The sequence below is a fragment of the Schistocerca serialis genome, chromosome 5, assembly GCF_023864345.2.
Source record: "Schistocerca serialis cubense isolate TAMUIC-IGC-003099 chromosome 5, iqSchSeri2.2, whole genome shotgun sequence".
Lineage (NCBI taxonomy): Eukaryota > Metazoa > Arthropoda > Insecta > Orthoptera > Acrididae > Schistocerca > Schistocerca serialis.
Window position 1 is genome coordinate 778188152 of NC_064642.1, and position 21944 is coordinate 778210095.

Here is a 21944-nt window from a genome sequence, read left to right on the forward strand (position 1 = left end):
TAAAAAACAATGCGTCTTTCAGCATTCTTATAAATTCAACTACCAAAGGGGTAAAATAGTGGGTGAAAGCCTGATTTGAAAAGAAGTAATTACGAAAGAGCTTCTGAAGGAGCTTAATTGCTACATCTATGACAATTGGTATTTGACTTCTCTGTTAGAAAATAAATACGTGTTTCAGTGTTTCTGGAAATTCAACCCGGAAGTGAGTGCAATAGAAGATGAAAATTAAAGAAAAAAATATTGCGTTACATTAAGAAAATTTTTCAAGTTTAATTTATGAGAATAGTATTTTCACTGTTAGATATAAAGAAACATTTGTTAGCGGATGACAGTTGCTACAGATATATCTCCACAGAAACAGGAAACGCATGATTAACAAAGACTTGGCACTCCAGCCCGCGGAATCTCTTTTTCGTCAGAAGTATATTTGGAAAGGACCATGACTGTATGGCCTTAAATTGCGTGAAAAGCTTATGTGGTGTTACAGTTGGTGAGTAACATAAAAATTCATTAAAAAATAAATGAGCACAAGAATCTCTGCAACCATACAGTCCACACAAGTGTAGCAGCTGACGATAAGCCAGTAGTTGTTTAATGGCGTCACTTAGTGAGATCGCATGCTACATTGCACCAGGAATGTGACGACGATAGTGTTGGGTAGCGGACGCTTCCAACCACGACCTCGAGTCAAACTAAATGTTGAAATTGACTGGAAGAGGTATTCAGTCATCAGTGTTTGGCATTATTTACCTGTGTAGAGACGATTTCAAAACTTCAATATTTGCTGAAGTTATGATTTTGGTCTGATCTCGAAATGTTTAATTTATTTCATCAACCCCATCTTATATAAAGTCGTTACCATAGCAATGTTCACTTTTATTCGAGTAATTCGACGGTGATGTAGAGAGTGAGGTGTCTAATCTCCAAGTGTATTTGTCCGTCAATTGTGTCCTAATTATGCCATCCTCAACATCTTTGTTAAGTATGACCGAATGAGTTGTTGTATCAGAAGACAACCTCATGTGACGATAACTGGCTTTATCTAAAAGTATCGCTAAGCCTTTCCAATAATCTCTAAGACGATATCTCTAAGACGAATATCTATGAGTACCGAGTCAGGTTCACCCACAAGCACCGTAATGTTTAACATGGCAATCTGTTTTATCTGTTGTTGTTGTTCTTGTTGTTTTTGTGGTCATCAGTCCAGAGACTGGTTTGATGCAGCTCTCCATGTTACACTTCCTGTGGAAGAATCTTCATCTCCTAATAACTACTGTAACCCACATCCTTCTGAATCCGTTTAGTGTATTCATCTCTTGGTCTCCCCCTACGATTTCTACCCTCCACGCTTCCATCCAGTACTAAATTGGTGATCACTTGATGCCTCAGAATGTGTCCTACCAACCGATCCCTTCTTTTAGTTAAAATGTGTCACAAATTCCTCTTTTCCTCAATTCCATTCACTATCTCCTCATTAAATACGTGATCTATCCACCTAATCTTCAGCATTCTTCTGTAGCACCACATTTCGAAATCTTCTATTCTCTTCTTGTCTAAAATAGTTATCGTCCATGATTCACATCCATACACGGCTGCACTCCATACAAATACTTTCAGGTAACACTTCCTGACACTTAAATCTATACTCGATGTTACCAAATTTCTCTTGTTCAGAAACGCTTTCCTTGCCATAGCTAGTCTACATTTTATATCCTCCCCACTTCGATCATCATCTGTTAGTGTGCTCCCCAAAAAGAAAAACTCATCTACTACCTTATGTGGCTCATTTCCTAATTTGATTCCCTCAGCATCACCTGATTTATTCCGACTACATTCCATTATCCTCGTTTTACTTTTGTTGATGTTCATTTTATACCTCCTTCCAAGATACTGTTCATTCCGTTCAGCTGCTCTTCCAGGTCCTTTGACGTCTCTGAGGGAATTAGAATGTCGTCCGCAATCGTGAAAGTTTTTATTTCTCCTCCATGGATTTGAATTCCTACTCCAAATTTTTCTTTCATGCATCTCGACTCCTATAACTACGATCTGCTTTCTGTAAAACTGTAAATAGCCCTTCGCTCCCTGTATTTTATTCCTGTCAACTGCATAATTTGAAAGAGAGTATACCAGTCAACATTATCAAAATCTTTCTCTAAGTCTACAAATGCTAGAGACGTAGCTCCACCTTTCCTTTACGTATATTCTAAGATAAGTCGGAGGGTCAGTATTGCTTCGCGTGTTCCAATATTTCAACGGAATCTAAACTGATTTTCTCCGACGTCGAATTCCTCCAGTGTTTCCATTCGTCTGTAAAGAATTCGCGTTAGTATTTGGCAACCGTAACTTATTAAACTGACAGTTCGGCAAATTTCACACTTGTCAGTACCTGTCTTCTTTGTGATTGTAATTATTATATTCTCCTTGAAATCTGACGCTATTTTGCCTGTCTTATACATCTTGCTCATCAAATAGAGAATTTTGTCATGGCTTTCTCGCCCAAGGTTATCAGTAGTTCTAATGGAATGTTGTCTACCCCCAGGGTCTTGTTTCGACTTAGGTCTTTTAGTACTCTGTCTAATTCTTCACACAGTATCTTATCTGATTTCATCTTCATCTATGTTTTGACAATTACATTTCGATAAATTTCATGTGAATGTTGTAATAGCATGGAGGCGTCGACTGTGTGAAACAAACATGAAAGAAACTATGACCAAAATGTGGCCACTTCTAGGTGCTACAATGTCCATGGATGACCTAGGGTACTCTCTTCTTGTTGTTGTATGAGAACAGACAAAATTATTCATCAGGCGCTTTTGACTTTTGTTGAGAAAGCATCACCAATAGTTATACTGCAAGCATTAAGAGTAGATGATACTTTCCGCGCGTTTGCTTTCTGTTGAATGAATGACAGTTTAGATTAAGAATCACATAATCGAGATGTTAGTAGTCAGAACTTCTTGTTCCTGGTGTCACGTTCTCATTGCAACTGCTCCATCTTTCATTTTATCAGAAGCTGAAATAAAAACTAAACTGCAACAATTTCCTTGATTAATTTTCATCGTTGCGTTTCAGTACTATTTTTCGGTCATCGCAATAGATTTCTTTGCATGATTTTGGTTTCTGATGTGAAAGTTTATGTTATTTAAAGATTGAGAAATTTATTTGTATATGTTCGCCTTTTGTAATATCTGTTATGTCGCCTATTCATTTGTGTATTATGTGATGCAGCTGGTGATAAGGAAAGCATACATTCGCATAACTGATTTCAGGCATATAATATTGAAATGAATGTTATTTACTCATAATGTAAATAGAATCCTGTGAGGCTGAAAAATTTATTTGTATATGTTCGCCTTTTGTAATATCTGTTATGTCGCCTATTCATTTGTGTATTATGTGATGCAGCTGGTGATAAGGAAAGCATACATTCGCATAACTGATTTCAGGCATATAATATTGAAATGAATGTTATTTACTCATAATGTAAATAGAATCCTGTGAGGCTGAAAAAGCGAATTGCATCCGGTGAACGAGTTTATAGGTTTGCAGTTCGCTTAACGCAGAAAAACAAAAACAACTACAAGAGCAACTGAAGAGGAGAGCAGCACACATAATTTCCACTGCTCTTGATTTATAATATGCGAGTCGCAGCCAGTGCATCTGGATATTATTCGTAACTATGTTGTAGGCCTAAATCATAGGTGCAGAGGTGCAAACTATTCTCATTGAATAGACATTTCTGCTTCCAGTCAACGTGGTCGCAGCCGGTGTTGCTATAACTTTTAAGCATGGGCGCAAGAAACACGTAGGATGAGCAAATGTATTCTTCCTGCCGCTAGTCTAATGGAGAGTCGCATTTGCGTCTTAGCGTGCCAGTTTGTGACAAATTGGGATACTCTGGTTTATTAAAGGAATATTCTTTTGATGACGTTATTGGGATACGTTGAAATTCATTTGCATTAGTACAGAGCATACCAAGTACTGTTATTTCGTTATTTTATGAACAGAACAAATAAATATAAGAGAGAAAGGAAAATCAGCAGCAATATAGTCTCCAAATTATTTAAAATAGTATTACAGTGCTCGGATTGTTGGCCGACTTCAAGCCTGTAGACAATATTTAAGTAAACTTTTTCTCCTTGCGCATAATCATTCATCAGAGACAGGAGTTTGGCATAACGATATGGCGTGGGATCTCGTGAACTCTGCCATATACTATACCTGAGAATAGGTGGGTATTGGTACGCTATGCTGTATAATAGTATATTAAGACTCCAAGGAGGCTGGAACGGCGTTAAAAACTGCTTGTAGGAATTATACACGAACTACGCTGTCTTGTGTGCGTAGTATCAGTACGCATCGAAAGTATGGAGTGAATAGACCGGTCTGGAACTGCATTTGCATTTGGGTAAGTTCGACAGGCGGTGGAAGATAATACAATACCACTTTAGGATAATAATTGTGTGAAAAGAATGGGATGACTCTGAAAGATTTACTGAAGATTTTGCGGCACCAGTGATGCCTCTCATGACCTTTATTTTGCATTTGTAAAGGAAAGTGTCACCGCAGCACTTACTAGAAAATACAGTTATTGACGTACCGTAAATGCGAACCAATGTCCACACTCGGCAAACGCGTTAGTCCTCTACTTCTGAGGTGTAACTGACGTTATAAACTGTCCTCCCATCTTCGAGGAGTAAACGATACTGCACAGCAGCGACAGTAACTGTTTGTAATAAGTATTTTTATCTACGCACAAGTTATTTCTGAAGGCATGAAGTATGGAACGGTAAAGTGTGGAGCCTTACAGCAGTTTTTGAAATTTACTCTTGTGCCAATGTGAGCGTCATATATCAAAGTATATCAAATTTTGAAACCAAGAAGTTTATTTAACTAACATCCACTATTTCAAATCTTCATGTTAAGTGAAAAACACTGCCGCAGTTGTATGTTTACTTTATAAAAAAAACGCGACAGATTTTGTGACGTTAGTTATATTATCTGGCGAAGCCAACTACAACATGATACTCGAGTACAATTGGTATTAAACTTTCCCCGCGATTCCTAGAACGGTCTGCGGTCAGCCTAGGCACTGCCTTGTACTCCAGTAGTCGGATCCACTGGAACATCATTCCGGCTGCTGGCTGCCCTTGGAAATTTGTGGTAAGGTCTTATGGGACCAAGCTGCTGTGGTCATCGGTCCCTAAGCCTGCACACTACTTAGGCTAACTCACGCTAAGGACGACACAAACACCCACGCCCAAGGGAGGACTCGAACCTCCGACGGGGGGAGCCGTGACAAGGCGCCCCTGATAGCGCTGCTACCACGTGCGGCACTGGTGCCCCTTTTGCATTAGATTACAGTGGGCTGCGCCATGACTTTTAGAACTGAGTGAAATTGTAAGGATCGGGAAAAAATTTTAATACCAGTTGCACCCCACTATCGTGTAGTAATTGACTTCACCTAATGATGTAACTTTGCAAAACCGGTCGTGCTTTTCAAATGAAGTAACTACAGCTGCAACAGCGATTGTCAATCAACCAAAAGTACAAACAGTATTTCTACTTCTTATACACTAGAATTTTGTGCAATTATGTCACTATATTTGAAATAAAACATACTGGAGTTTAATGGCAGAGTTGTCCGCAATGTAGCTGCATTAACTGCTATCGCAAAATTTTTAAGTAACGGTGGGTACAATAAACGAACTATCATCAACTGACACTTTCAGAAGCTTTCCACTAATGGTTCACTTCTCCAAGCACCATATTAGCTGCTAAGATAACAATAATGTTTCAGAAGTTTTTTGTTATGGTTCATGTGGTGTGCGTACTGTAAGACCTTCGGTACACACACCATCAAAAAAATGGTTCAAATGGCTCTGAGCACTATGGGACTTAACATCTATGGTCATCAGTCCCATAGAACTTAGAACTACTTAAACCTCACTAACCTAAGGACATCACACAAGACACACACCATCATATCATTTGACTTGTCGCTCTAACGAAGTAGGCGAGTGTCAGCAATATGTCTCGTGGTCATATCGTGGCGTGTTTATCTTCTGCCGTTAGGTCAGACGATAAAAATGCCACTTGCACGCTTAGAGTAGCAGATTGACGGTGACCAACTTCAAACAGAACTTGATTAATTTTCACACACATTTGTTAAAATAATAACAATCATAAACCTAACTTAACTTGATTCTGGATGCTATTTACAATTGACAATCTGAAGTTCCTTTGGTCTTGATACGTTAATCTTATTCTCACATATCTTTGATACTTGACAAAGTGTCTATACATTTCTCTTCATGGCTATGTACAGGAATATGATAATCGTATTAGGTGCAGACTAAAACTTGACTATAGACTGGTACAGAGAAATGCAAACTAATGCAGACGAATGTAGACTGATGCAGACTGGTGCAGACAAATGCAGATTGGTTAATCGGAGGTCTGTACACTCCTTATAATACCTCACGCATTCAGGTATCACTGTGCGAGTGTGATCCGTGAGGCGAAAAGGTTCTACGTTAGCAGCAATCTGATTGGCTGCGTTATATATTAATACGCGGATCGGCGGAAGCAGAATTTGGTCCGTCTCTAAGACAGCGCCATCTCGTAGTGCGGAGATGGGCGAGTGCTGCACCTGCGCTGTTGTGCTTAGTGGGGCGCACTCTAGTGGGAAAGTTGTGTATGCGCTGACTACGCGGAACTATGTGCACAACAGTTCACTTCACCAAACAGCATTTTAGACGCTGATATAGTAGTGCATCATGTTTTACACCAGAAAAATATAACTAATAATGTGGATTGTCCAACATGGCTATTCATTGATTTTAATTTTAGGCCTGCTTGAGATTATATTCCAACAACATTTCCCCTTGCCAACATGATAAACATTGTCGAAATAGCGACTGAGGTAGAATGGCCACAAATATGAATAGTATTAGTACTCACTGTCAATAATTTCCATTGCACACATACGGCAGGAAAGAGGGACGTAGGGGTAGTGGCAAGATGAGGGACGGTTGCAGTGTGGATACCGGCGTGGGTGAGGATAGGAGCATGATTTATGAAGTGGTGATGTATGAGGTCATGCCTTTACCCGATGTATAGACAACTCAAATGTCAAAGGTCAAATCTGATCTAGAGTACTTGTTGCTCACTTCTCATGATCCGCAATCGCCACTGCATTCCGACCCATGCACAATTTGGTTCAGTCCTTACTTTCGGTGTGTACCGGTACAATTCTGAGATATGTACCTCATGTAAGATTCCTCCCAATCAGATACTAGCCTAATCGTTTGTTCCTTAAAAACTCCTTACATACTACCTCTCAGGTGAAGTTATGCGGCGTGTATCTTGATCGGCAGGTTTTATTTACAAATGTCAATGACGCAGTTACATACTTTTACTGTGGCAAAACCCGCACTCAGCATACTGACAGTACACTTTGTTAACATTTCACCGTAAAAAATAACAACAACTGAGAAGGTTTACAATCTCTTAGCCTCACAGCCACAACATAGTAACTCTTCTGAAGACGTCGTCTCTCTACAGCTTAGAGACTATTGCTGCTATGCAACAGCTTATGACGTTTGTGTGGCAACAATAACACCACCAGAGGCTTGTGTTGTTTTATTCAATTGGAGCATGATTCGGTGATTTTCAGGCTCCTAGATGGATGCAGCAGACATGGCATTACTACCCTATTCGTTGATTGAATTATGATTAGCCAGTTTACATCATATATGTTCATGTGAATACGCTAGTAACAAGACTGTGAAAGAGGACAACTTCTAATAATACCCTAATGTTAGATTTCGTTATAGCTGCTAAAAACCAAATAACCTGCTGTACTACTGATCAAGTGCAATTCATATATGTTTGTGAAAGGTGTGTACAGGTTTACTTCATGTGCTCTAAAATCCTACTAGGCTAAAATAACCTTATGAGAAAAAATACATTAATTTGAGGTCATACATATAAAACAGATAAAATGCTATAGTGTATAATGTTCAGCTGCAATGGATGGGATATAAACTTATAATCAGCTAGTACTGTAAAACTACTTAAAATTGAGTCGTGTGGTGAAGGTCTTTTCTAACAAGGTCGAAAAAATATTTCTGATGCAATATATAGGCGGAGATCAAAAGTCTCCATTTAGAGGCGCTAATAGTAACAAGACAAAAGCGTAAAATTTCAGCCTTCCCTAAATTATTCAGAGCAGACACACGTACCGAAAAAAATTTAGTGTCGCATATGATACAATGTTTAACACCAGAAGACGAATAATAGCAGATGAGGCACTTGCATAGAGTAGGTTACAACCACACCTTAAAAATAATATACAGCGAAAGTAGTAAAATTGAAACACAATGTAAATAGCCTATCCATGTGGGGCACATATGTATAAAATTTAATACGTTAAACACGGCTTACTCTATGACATTCTGTGTACTACGTCCAACTTAACAAATATGCGATACGAGATCGGGACTCTTACACACATGCCCCATCATAACAGTGGGACACGTTTAGTAACTAGACACCACAACACAAATTATACATAAGTCCTCAACGAGACACAAGTGGGCGTATTATCTTACGCGAATGTTAAGAAAAATGCTTTAAGTCTTAATCGGTCTTTACTGCGTTTCACCCTGTATTATTCTGCCTCATCTCTGTAACAGTAACTGTGACCTAGTAAAGGCGTAAATAATCGAGTCAGTCTGGAGCAGACGCCTGTCTGGAACATATGAAGCATGTCACAACATAACACGTGGCAATAACAAATGGCAGCATGAACGTCACTGCAAACCGGCTCTATGCAGGCAGCACTTCATATGCGTAGTACTCACAATGGATCGGACACATAAAGAAACCAAAATCTCTTCACCTCTTAAACATAGGGCACCTACGCTTTCTAAGGTGAACGTCACCATACCTATAACAAAAGCAGCAGAAACTACCAGCGTCCATGAAACTAAAACTGGAACAACACAGAAACATAATCAGGCTCTCAGACGTAGGTCGTACGCTAAGAAAGACACAGTACCTGCACATACCTTACGTTTGTGGTGCGTCTGGTTGCTGCACATCAACTGAGATAATAGTATGGAGTAAGGCTCCAAACGTGCCAGAACCTAAGATGGTGCCATAGTCATACACTTCCATCGCAGGGTGTGCTAACATCTGTCGGAATCAAGTGGGAAATATGGACGTTGTATACAACATTATTGATATGTAATGAAAGACGGTTGTAAGTAATTTTACGACTTTGGCCACAAACAGCCGCCTTCTTTTGATGTTCAGTCATAAAATTATTTGCCAGTTGTAGTCCAAAATATTCCTTTTGCAACGTTAATTAAAAAGCTGCTAAAGAGACATTCCACTTGCACGTGCTATATTAATATACTTTGAGACTGTTATTAGTAAACATGAGAACTTTTTTTGCAATCCTCCGTTTTTACCACGCACCAACGCTCTCTCTTGATGCGTTATCTTGTATCTTGAGTTTGTAACCCAAGTTCCACATCTCTCAGCGACTGTTGTTGCAACTTCTGACCGGTTGGCCGTCCGATTCGACTCCTCTACTCTATCTAAAAGCAGAATTTGCGCGATTTTTTATGCACATTCCCCACTAATGGTATGACCAGAAAAATCACAATGCTAAATTGCGCATTTTAAGGTTCTTGGATTTGTTTCAGAAAGGACAGAAGTAATGAATCAAGGAAGTAACACGACGGCTTGAAGCTCCTTTGATGAGGGGCCTAGAAATGGAGCACGACGAGGACTAGGAAGTTACAGGCTATATCGTTCTCAAATGTACCTCCGGGGAACTTCGTTAAGGGTTAAGGAAAGCTCAGGAGACCATATTATGGATGAGTAGACAGGGAAGCGAATCCTTGTTTCCTCGAATGCGTTTCCTTTGTGCTATTAGTGGAGCTTTCTCTCTCGGCGCTGATTCATGAGGAGTCGCGTTCAAAACATATGTCTGACTCTCCATTCTATGTTTAGGTAACACGTCTCACAAATTAGAGTTATCTTACTTCTGTTTGGGGAATCCATACCTCACATGGTTTTATCTGACATTTGACTGAGGTTCCATCAGCATACTGACATCTTCTTCTTTTCATTACAGCCCCTGTATATCTACGGGTAGCTCCTTTATGGATTGTATTTCTCCCAGAAGCTCTTCATCATTTCTCTCCTGTCCCGTCGCTGAATTTTCCGAGATCTTTCGTAGACGTTTTCCTGCCTGCTCCACTGGTGAGGCTCTATACATTTCTTGTATCTTTCTCTGTCCATTAACGGCGATGTTTTTGTCAGTGTATACTTGATTCTGCACCTCGCTTTCCCTTTCCCTTTAATCTTCAGTTCGACAACCCACTTCGTATCTGCCTCTCCTCTTGCTCTCACCGTTGTGCTTCTCCAGTTTTCTTTCCTTTCCACCTTAACCGCAGTTCAACAAGCCACTTGCTTCCGGTCTGTGCTCCGTTCTCCCCACTGTTTCCCACACTATTTTCGTTTGACATTCTATTCATATTCATACTGGTAACATGCCCGCGACTTTACCCTTTCACAAATGATTTCTTCTGATGATGTAGTCATTCTCCGGTACAGTTCTTCTCGAGGTCTTTATATCTCTCACCACATCTTTCAGTACACAATATTTTCTCCAAGATCTTTCTTCCACTTCTAGTCGTTCGGCACCATATCTTCCTAGCGATATCGTCGCAGCCTCATACAGTAGTTCATTCCGCACTATTATCTTGTAGTGTCTGATCTATGCTTCTGTAGATATAATCTTATACTGCGTACATCTCTGGTCGCACGTAAGGACCACCTTATCTTCTTCATTCTTTGCATCTTTGCCTAATTTCTCCTGTTTATTCATGTTATATACTCCCTCAAGTATTTCAGTTTCTCCACTTTTTACACAGTACTTTCTGGTATTTTCCATTTCCCAGTGGTACAAAATTTCTTCGTATTGTTGCAGGTGATGCTCAGTCGGATCAATTTGGCTAACTTTCTTAGTTTGTGGAGTTCTGTCTTTGTGCCTTCTTCTGTTACGCTATCACTATGTCATCCGCATAGGCTAGGCAAGTAACCGTATCACTGTTGTACTCGTTTTTCTCAACATGTATCTTTAGTATTCACTATTTCTCGTTTATTGCTTTCCTTTGTGTAATCACATTGTCCAAATCCCTATTTGACATCGGTCTTGATCTTCCGGTTGGGATCCTCTCGATCTTACCCTTGCATTTGTGTGTGTCAGAATTCCTATTAAGAGCTCCCACGTAGTTCCGTCTAGTTCTCCGTTCTTCAGGATTATTTCAAGAGTTCGTCTGTCGATGCCTCTCTGATATCCACAAAAGTTACTTACTACCCGTCTTTTTTTTCTCTAAGGCCCTGTTGATAAGTTGATTCAGTGGAAGTATCTGTTACATGCATCCTCTTTTCTTCCTAAATCCAGTTTCATAGTCTCCCTCTTTACTTTCTATCCATTCGTCTACTGACGTGAAGAGTTTCCACAAGACCTTGTAGCAACCTTTTGTACCGATTTTTGTTTATAGTATTTTGCATGTTTCTTGTTCCCTTTTCCGTTGTTGGTACTATGATCGTGTTCTTTTACTCTTCTGGTAAGACTATATCTGACGTACAGTCGCCCGCAGCTCATGGTCGAGCGGTAGCGTTCTCGCTTCCCGCGCCCGGGTTCCCGGGTTCGATTCCCGCCGGGGTCAGGGATTATCCCTGCCTCGTGATGGCTGGGTGTTGCGTGATGTCCTTAGGTTAGTTAGGTTTAAGTAGTTCTAAGTTCTAGGGGACTGATGACCATAGATGTTAAGTCCCATAGTGCTCAGAGCCATTTGACATACAGTCTTCGTCATGTTATGTACCACCTTTTCGGCTTCCCACTTTATCATCTCTGTTCCTGTCCTGTCTCCTCCTGTCGTCTTATTAGTCTGTAGGTTACTTATGGCCTGGGTGATGAGAATTGTACCTGATGTCTGTACCATTTGCTCCTGCATTGAAATTTATTGGTTAATTTTAGTTATAGTGACCGTTTTGGAGGATTACATATATTTACCTCATTGCTAATAGTTCAGCCTGTGCCACTATTCTTTTTGAGAAAGAATGTTTATTTAGTCCTCGTTCCCCAGTGGTTGCGCCAAACCTATGACACAAACACCTGCGTCCTCAATATTCATCTATTAACGGACATCAAAAGAGTTGCACTTTTTAGACCTGTAATATTGTGCAACTAAATAGCTCACTGGGTTAGTGTGAGGAAATATAAATGTTAGTACTTCAGTACCCAGCTCTACCTAGAGCTTTTTCTCACTTATAGCTTCGCCCATCTCTGCGTGTATGTCGAAAAGGTCTAACTGCACGATGGTTCGGAGTCTACATTACATCTAATGGAAATATCGAGGGAAGCCAGGGGAACACCACACCCAATAAGACAATGGGTAGCAGAAATCTATGGTACTTAAATTAACCTACCAACTGATGAGATATTGATGCTGTTTACTAACATTATCTCAAACGAAATATTAAAACTTCAAGGTTAGCAAGCACGTAGTGACGCCAGATTTGTTTTACAGAAGGAAGTGATGAGCAGAGTGGCAGTTAAGGGTAACATTTTACGTTATGGTAACGGCGAATGGCGTCGCTGACTGTCCTTCCTGTGTGCAGAGCCCGTGACGACGATCGTGGGCGAGCCGGACATGTACATCTACAAGGGCAGCACCATCAACCTGACGTGCATCGTCAAGCACAGTCCGGAGCCGCCACCAGCCATCGTCTGGACGCACAACACACAGGTGAGTGGGTGTCCCAGCGTGGACCAGGTCCCGCGCAATTCGCAATATGTAGTTCCTTGTAGATTGGGCTTTCAAGCTGAATCCAAAAACGTAGGATCACAAAGTGCTTGAGATGTAAGTACATATTCTGCTGTCGACCTTACTGTCTCGCACGATTGGTGTAATAACACTCTCCCTTCAGTCGACACTCACAGATAATATTACACAGTTAAGTAATCCGCCGACCATTTGGCTCTCAACATACCTTATACACTCAGACTGTTTACTAGGGTCACCAAGCACTTTTTACGTTCAGGATGGGCGTAATACAGGAGCTATTTTTCCTAGCTCGTATTCTACTTTGAATAATACCTTCCCTTCAGTCACTACTCAAACGCCGCGCTACACAGTCAATTACTCCTGCGACATTTTCGCTTTCGACTTACCTCATAAACTGTACTATATTAACGTCGCCAGCCTCACTTAACATTAATCTTGTTATACAAGATATATATATATATATATATATATATATATATATATATATATATATATATATTTTAGCTGTGAACCTGAATGATTTCTTGTTTTTAAAATTAATTTACTATTCGACGCAGTCACGTTTGTTTCTAAGGATACGGCGGGTTTCGCCTGGTATCGATCATCATCAGCTCACAGGACACCCGAGGTGGTTCAGTGCCTCCGTTATGGAAAACCACGTTGTTACTTCGGAGAATGTAGACACTATTAGCCGAGGTTGATTCATCTCACGTTATGGTTTTTAGTCAGCAACTTAGTCGTTTATTAACATCGCCGCTAATTTATTATGCGAAAGAGGTTTGGAAACTACCTGCGACTATAAGGGCTGACTGGTTCAGATGTCTGAACAAGCAGACATCTGGGAGGGTTTTTGGTTCATGTCGATAATATCCGGAAAACTATGCCACCATCACTCAACGACATTATTGAACGTGCTGCTGACAAAGACCGTAGGACATACGATGCTTCCGTTCTAAGACTGTCTTTCGCTGCGTAGTGAACTCCACGATATCTTTATAATACTACCGTTTCACGTATTGTATAGTTAATCTTTTGTTCTTCCGATCTGCCATTTGTGAGCTACAGAAAACTAACGATATATCCATTAATATCGGTTTAGCTTTACGACAGATTCCATAGAGGACTTAAAGCCACCCAATATCTTATGAAGCAAACAGGAAGTGTGTGGCAACCTCCATACAAAAGGAAAAGGGGAAGACGCTGTGCAGAATGGAAAAATCAAGTGGAGAAGGAGATGCAACAAAGAAGTTGTGAATGGAAGTTTGTTCAAGGATCGAGAACCTTGGATAAAAGCTTTAGAGAAACGATCTAAAGAGCTCTGAACAACTAAGGAAAAAATTTAAAAAAGACCTGGTTTTGTGCACTTTGGATACAGAAAAGGAAAACCCATCAAAGTCGTTTTCCTATAATGAGATTAATATTATTGAGTCCAACTCCTCTGTTCTGGTCATAGTACAGACGTGTGGTCCAAAATGAAAAAGACACACACACACACACACAACATACACTGCACATATATCTGATGGGACGATAGAAATGCACCTGTGAAGACTATTTACTACATAAATGACGTTCACATCTTCAACGGTGGGCTTTAGTTTGCCTCTATATTTGATGTAACACCGAAGCTGAAATACTTTGAAGATGAAGATGAAACCACATTTAACAATCATGGCAGCTGAACCACCAAAACATACACTATTGATCCTTTAAGAATACCCGTTATCTCTGCCACGTGGGAGGTCACCTTGCGCGGACTGTAGACGTGTGGTGTAGGACAGCAACCCATCAGCTCATAGCCCGTTTTTCGCGGATCATTGAACGCTCATAAGTATCACACCCTCCTAACAGACCATCTTCAACGGATGTTAGGAGACGTTCCTCTTCAGATTAGGAGGAACCAGTGGTACCAACATGACGACTGCCCAGCCCATAGTGCACGAAGTACTACAGCGTGTGTTAACGATTTGTTCCCAAATCCTTGGACTGGACGCAGTGTTGACTTTCTTCTGTGGGGAAACGACATACCAACTATACCCGATGATCCGCAATTACTGCAGCCTGCTCGGACATCTACACTTAATTGCTACCACGTCTACAGCAATCGTTTTATACCAGACGGAAAGCATGTATTGACGCTGCCGGTGGTCGTTTTGAACGCAATCTGTGATGGTCACTTGTCTCGTTACTGGTCAGAATCCACGTAACTAGTGTATTCACTTGTGTTGATCTTTAGTGTGTGCTACCACAAGTATTGCACATGTGGGAACTTTCGAAAATACGATATCTTGTAAACGAGTCGTACTAGAATCCTGCTACAAATATCACTGAGTATCTAACTTGTACTATTTTAGTTGGTTAACTGTAACAGGCATTGATATATTTAAAAAGTATACGTTATCACAAAAAAATACAGTTTCTAACAGTTATTGAAGTCTGTTGGTTGGCTAATAATACGAGACCCTGAGTAACAGTCCATTCCGTGAAAACCGCACACCATTAGCCCTTTCCATTTCTGCAATATTTGTAGTACACGTTTTAGGTGTTTCACCTTGTATAATTGTAGCCTAGCCTTTCCCCATTTCCTACACTTGAATTCCTCATTTCTCTCCAGAATACTTCCCCAAAAGCATAGTTGAAGAGCAAGACGATCGTCAATCTCCTTGTCTAACTCTTGTCCTGATTACAAAGGTATCAGACATCTCTTCTATGAACGTCACATCGGAAGTGGTGATGGTCAGGGTTGGTTGGATAGTCGTTTTTTTTTCTCGTTATCTAAACAAAGCTCTGAAAAAATTATAAGTAGCATACTTCGATCAATTGTGTCGTGCGTCATATGTCTGTTTCACTAAACCCATACATATTATAAAAATGTATGTAAGCGTGTTCCATGTGTCCGAAACTACTAATTCAATTTCAGCCAAACTTGGAACACGTATCCGTTACTGACTGGAAAGAATCATTGTGGGCAGGAGAACGCCGAACCTATAGAAGGGGTGAGGATATGGGGTGAAAGAGAAGCGTAGTGCACGACACGTAACTAGACACAATAAATTCAAGCAGTATTTCAGAATGAGAGCACTTACCGACTTGCAGCCAACTTCACACATAATTTCAATCCTTTACGAGACTTTTTCTCGCTGAGACCCCGATAAAAATGATGAAAGGACAAAAGTTGATCCGATTACTGCGTTTTCGCTGTTCGTACAGTAATAGCGCCGCTTAAGGCATCTTTTAGTTTATTGTTTCTTTATACTAACTCCGTTTCCAACATACTTTGCAGACAGTATTCGCATGTACCACTGAATGCTCTGGCAAAAATATTATATGACAGTTTAGGAGATAGGACGTCATAAACACTGAGATGTGTGAAAAACTGCATCACGCAAGACGTTTTACTTTATTGCATGTTACTACTAATTCTGTTCGCAACACGCAGCCCAGACAGAATCCACATATACCACTGGCTATATCTGTGATAATATACCATTGTACAACATATAGCCAGAGTGATATGACATCTTATAAAATATATGTGTGAAGCGAAACTGCAGGGGGAAATGCATTAGAGATACAGGTGAAATACGTGTACACGTGTACAAACATGTGTGAAATAAAGTGTACATGAAATATGTGTGACACGTGTGTACGGTGGCAAAGCTAGGGGTAAAAACATCCTCCAAACCACTTCTCCGATTTCAGCCGAACTTCGTACACATACTACTTACTATTTGGAATAAAATACTGTAGAGGTAAGAACCAGCAACATCCAGATCAGGTGATGGAAATATCGTGGAGAGAGAATGGGGGAGTAGGTGAACAGAGGCAAAGGGGATACGAGAAGATGGACACTACTAGCTGGGAGGAGTAGGTGGACAGAGATGGGGGGTGGGGGAAATCGACGGAAAGCGACTAGGAGCAGATAGACAGGGAGAGGGGCAGGAATAGGTAGACAGAGAATAGGGGAGGAGATGCAGGGGTGAGGAAGAGTTAGTGTGCCGAAGGAGACGACTGGCGGGGGGGGGGGGGGGAGGGGGGGAGAAACGGGATACGTGCAGATGGGTAAGGACCACATCGACAGAGAGGATGATGGACCAAAGAAGAGGAGGAAATGGCGAAAGACAAGGTGAGGGCAGATGGACAGAGAGGGGGCAGGAGGACGTGGACAGATAATGGAGGGAGAGGGAGGTGGAGATGAGCAGAGAGGAGGTGAGTAAGAGATGGACAAGTAGGGGGGAGAAGAACGTGAACTAGGGACGGAGGAGGAGACGGATTAGCCTACTATAGATAAATAAATACTCAGACAACGTAGCGTTTCTCAATAGTAAATTATGTCATTTTCAGTCGAATCTTCTCCATCAAACGCAATATTCTCCCTCTCGTCCAAGAAACTATCTCCAGAGCTTTCTTTCAAATACGTCGAACTTTATTTTATCCAGCACCTTATGAGCACAAGACTAGCATATATGCGTATATATGCGTTTTTGAGCACAATTCTAGTTTCCCAGCTGCTTGGATTTTACTTTTTTTTTAACCCACGGTTTTTGGCGGGCAATTTTCGTTCTTAGTTGTCAGAGCTGACGTAGTCCTTACAGCCTACATCTCACCAAAAGTAAGTGAAACTATCCACATGAGACTAACGTGAACCACTTACTGTGAACCAGGATTCATTAAGATAATCGTCTTTGGTTTCCATTCATTTATTTGTCGGTTAGACATTCTAGCAGTTCTTTCAAGTCTTGCTAAGGCTTCTTTCGTACCTCTTGCCGTTCTTGGAATTATATCTATACCATTTGCGTATTTCTGCACCTAAACTGATAGCTACAGGATAAGCCCTCTTGTACTGATACCTACTTCTTTTATAACAGTTTCAAAGTCTATATTAAGCAAAAGGCAGGGAAATGAATCTCCCTTCCTTTCGCCGATTTTGTGTTCACAGCACCTGATAACGTATTTTGTATCTTTAATTGAATCCTGTTATTTTATATCGCATATTTCACTAAGGCGTCAGTTTATTATGAATCTGTAATTGTTCTATTCTTATACATAGATCTCTTCTGCCAGTACCGTCATAGGCTGATCCCATGTCTATGAAGACTTGGTGTGTATCATTCATAAATTACTTACACATGTTAGTATTTACCGAATCGTGAAGATATGATCACCATTAAATCTTGCTTGACGAAATAGACATACATAATCACCAACAACATTTACAATATAAAGCTCAGGGCTACTAGAGGGGACGTTGAAGAATATGTCGTATGCAGTAGGTACAGGCCAATTCTCCTACAGTTAGTGCACACCGTGTGTCACCTTCCCCATGTATTGGGTTTACAATACATTCCGTTCGTCAGGGATACCTTCATTTAGCAGTACCTTAATTTCAAGATTACACTGTAATGATATTCTGTCTTCCTGGACGTACAGATTGTGATTTCAATGGGCTCGGCCACTTGCTGTTGGCCGAAGGCGTCTCTAAAGGCGATTCGTGCATTCATTTCACTTCGGATTACTGACGGTGTTTCTGCAGATATGAATGCATCCCGTGATGTTGCTGGCTGTCTGAGAGCGTGGCGAAACTATCTGAGAAGGAGAATTAACAATGAACGTGAACGCTTTTCCAGATATTGACGTGACGTCAAGGGGTAAGTGCGAAGTGATGTTCGTTGTCAGCGATCTGGTGTGGCTACGTAATGGGGAACAGCCCATTGATCTGTCGAGGCCTTCGGTCCGTGACTCGCTTCCAACTTCCGCTCATTCCTTATTCATGTGCTGACCGTGCGCTCCGTCTGGTTTCCAACGGCCCCGAGAGCACAGGGTACAAACGGACTTTTCCACCTCGGTGACGAAATAATGTACCATGATCGAAAAGTTGCCAGAGTGCAGAGAAAATAAAATATACGACCCATTCCTAAGCTGCAGAAGCAAACTGATACTCTGTACACAGTTACGCAATTAGGTCTCCATATGTGATCTGTAAAATTACTGAATCAGTCTTCATATCCACTATATTAGCAACGTTATGGCGATTGATCCAGAAGTAGGCCTCTTAATTTTCGGATTCTTGTGGTGAATAGGCGTCTTACAACCCCTCCAGTGTGGTGTGCAACAAGTGTGTAGCCTAGAGTCCCCAAGTTTCTTCGTTCTTTCTCAGAAGTGACCATTCACCTGCGAGAAATGTTCCAGTTTTATACAAAATTCAATAACATTAATTAGGAAATTAGCAGAATATTGTAATTAACTATAGCTATCGGTGAAAGTCATTCACTTCAAACAAATATATCAGGTTTTTCGCCGACAAGTGTTTTCAGTAATAGTGGGGGCATGGAACAAAGTAATGATGAAAACCCGCAAGTGATGAAACGTATCTAAACTTCATGTTCGGTGGACCAGACGAAGAAAACGTTTTACTGCAAACCTGCCAACATTGTGTAAGTCCCTACGAAAGTTGAAACAGAGTCAAAGTTCTTCGATGATGATTGTCAAATTAAGTTAGAATTTGCAACTGGATATCACTCGGCTCAACGAGCCTCGACTGTGGCCAAAAAACTGGAAGTACGACGTAACCACCACCGAAATTTTTAACTACCCCCACTTGCTGGTTGCCTAAGTTTTCTGGTTATCGTCATAGTGCCAACAATGCTAGATGCTGTTTTCACTGTCAGAAAATAAATGTGTGGTGTGACCAAACATCATACAGAGTGTCAGAGAAACTACAGCGTCACTCGTAACTAGCAAGCCAAGACTTTCTCAGCACTTCCGGAATAAAATAGTCTCCCAGAACGCCCGGAACAATAGTCTACCAGCCCTGTCCGAACTAGAGCCTCCCTGGCCTGCTGGGACTAGGCTTCCCCTGCACTTCCTGGACAACAGTTCACCTGCACTCCCTGGAAAGGCGCCACTGTACTACCTGGACAAGGATCCCCCTACAGTGGACAGACGTCTCACAGCAGTGCTAGGACGAGAGTCTCCAAGTACTGATGGGTGCCACAATGAGCTAGAATGAGCGTCCTCTACAGTGCCAAAATAAGAGTCTCCCACTCTGAGTACTCGTGAATCTCCCCAATCACCTGGACCAAGAGTACCGGCACACGTTGGATTGAGCGTCCCCCACTCCATCAGACTGACAGACCCTCCTCGTGGTTGGGTAGAGAATAGCCCTATACTGTCGGAAAGATAGCCTCACACACTGTCAGCATGAGAGATTCCCCCCCCCCCCCCCCGCCACAGGAATACTTCCCTTCCCCTCCCTCAAGTGCACGAGTAAGAGTCCCCAGCACAGAGGAAACGAGATTTACCCCATGCTACTGCAACGACCTTCCCTCCACACTGACGGAACGACACACTGTCCGATATTAAACTCTCCCACCCCCTTAAGCTGACGAACGAGAAATCCCGTCACTGACTGTCTAGTTCTACACTCCTGGAAATGGAAAAAAGAACACATTGACACCGGTGTGTCAGACCCACCATACTTGCTCCGGACAGTGCGAGAGGGCTGTACAAGCAATGATCACACGCACGGCACAGCGGACACACCAGGAACCGCGGTGTTCGCCGTCGAATGGCGCTAGCTGCGCAGCATTTGTGCACCGCCGCCGTCAGTGTCAGCCAGTTTGCCGTGGCGTACGGAGCTCCATCGTAGTCTTTAACACTGGTAGCATGCCGCGACAGCGTGGACGTGAACCGTATGTGCAGTTGACGGACTTTGAGCGAGGGCGTATAGTGGGCATGCGGGAGGCCGGGTGGACGTACCGCCGAATTGCTCAACACGTGGGGCGTGAGGTCTCCACAGTACATCGATGTTGAAGCCAGTGGTCGGCGGAAGGTGCACGTGCCCGTCGACCTGGGACCGGACCGCAGCGACGCACGGATGCACGCCAAGACCGTAGGATCCTACGCAGTGCCGTAGGGGACCGCACCGCCACTTCCCAGCAAATTAGGGACACTGTTGCTCCTGGGGTATCGGCGAGGACCATTCGCAACCGTCTCCATGAAGCTGGGCTACGGTCCCGCACACCGTTAGGCCGTCTTCCGCTCACGCCCCAACATCGTGCAGCCCGCCTCCAGTGGTGTCGCGACAGGCGTGAATGGAGGGACGAATGGAGACGTGTCGTCTTCAGCGATGAGAGTCGCTTCTGCCTTGGTGCCAATGATGGTCGTATGCGTGTTCGGCACCGTGCAGGTGAGCGCCACAATCAGGACTGCATACGACCGAGGCACACAGGGCCAACACCCGGCATCATGGTGTGGGGAGCGATCTCCTACACTGGCCGTACACCACTGGTGATCGTCGAGGGGACACTGAATAGTGCACGGTACATCCAAACCGTCATCGAACCCATCGTTCTACCATTCCTAGACCGGCAAGGGAACTTGCTGTTCCAACAGGACAATGCACGTCCGCATGTATCCAGTGCCACCCAACGTGCTCTAGAAGGTGTAAGTCAACTACCATGGCCAGCAAGATCTACGGATCTGTCCCCCATTGAGCATGTTTGGGACTGGATGAAGCGTCGTCTCACGCGGTCTGCACGTCCAGCACGAACGCTGGTCCAACTGAGGTGCCAGGTGGAAATGGCATGGCAAGCCGTTCCACAGGACTACATCCAGCATCTCTACGATCGTCTCCATGGGAGAATAGCAGCCTGCACTGCTGCGAAAGGTGGATATACACTGTACTAGTGCCGACATTGTGCATGCTCTGTTGCCTGTGTCTATGTGCCTGGGGTTCTGTCAGTGTGATCATGTGATGTATCTGACCCCAGGAATGTGTCAATAAAGTTTCCCCTTCCTGGGACAATGAATTCACGGTGTTCTTATTTCAATTTCCAGGAGTGTATATTCTCAACTACTGTACATACCATTAAACAGGGTGGTCAAAACAATCTGAACGCTTGTAAGGATGTTGCAGGGTAGGTTGTGCTATGGTTATAAAGAGAAAAAAATCGATACGTTACACCGTTTCCGATTAATTAGAATTGAAGTTAACCAATCAGGTATTTGTGCGCGCAAACCCAAGCAGGCTGCAGAGGTACTGTTGCCAAACGCGTTCTTCATTTGGTA

The 21944-nt window shown here is 42.2% G+C and overlaps 1 protein-coding gene across 1 annotated transcript in view; it reads left to right on the forward strand.

The window, feature by feature from the left end:
- LOC126480957 (zwei Ig domain protein zig-8-like) overlaps positions 1–21944 on the forward strand; it is a 416626-nt gene that overhangs the window by 296267 nt on the left and 98415 nt on the right. Inside the window, exon 4 of the mRNA XM_050104387.1 lies at positions 12709–12836. Within this exon, the coding sequence (XP_049960344.1) occupies positions 12709–12836 (128 nt within the window). The remainder of the gene's footprint in view (positions 1–12708; positions 12837–21944) is intronic.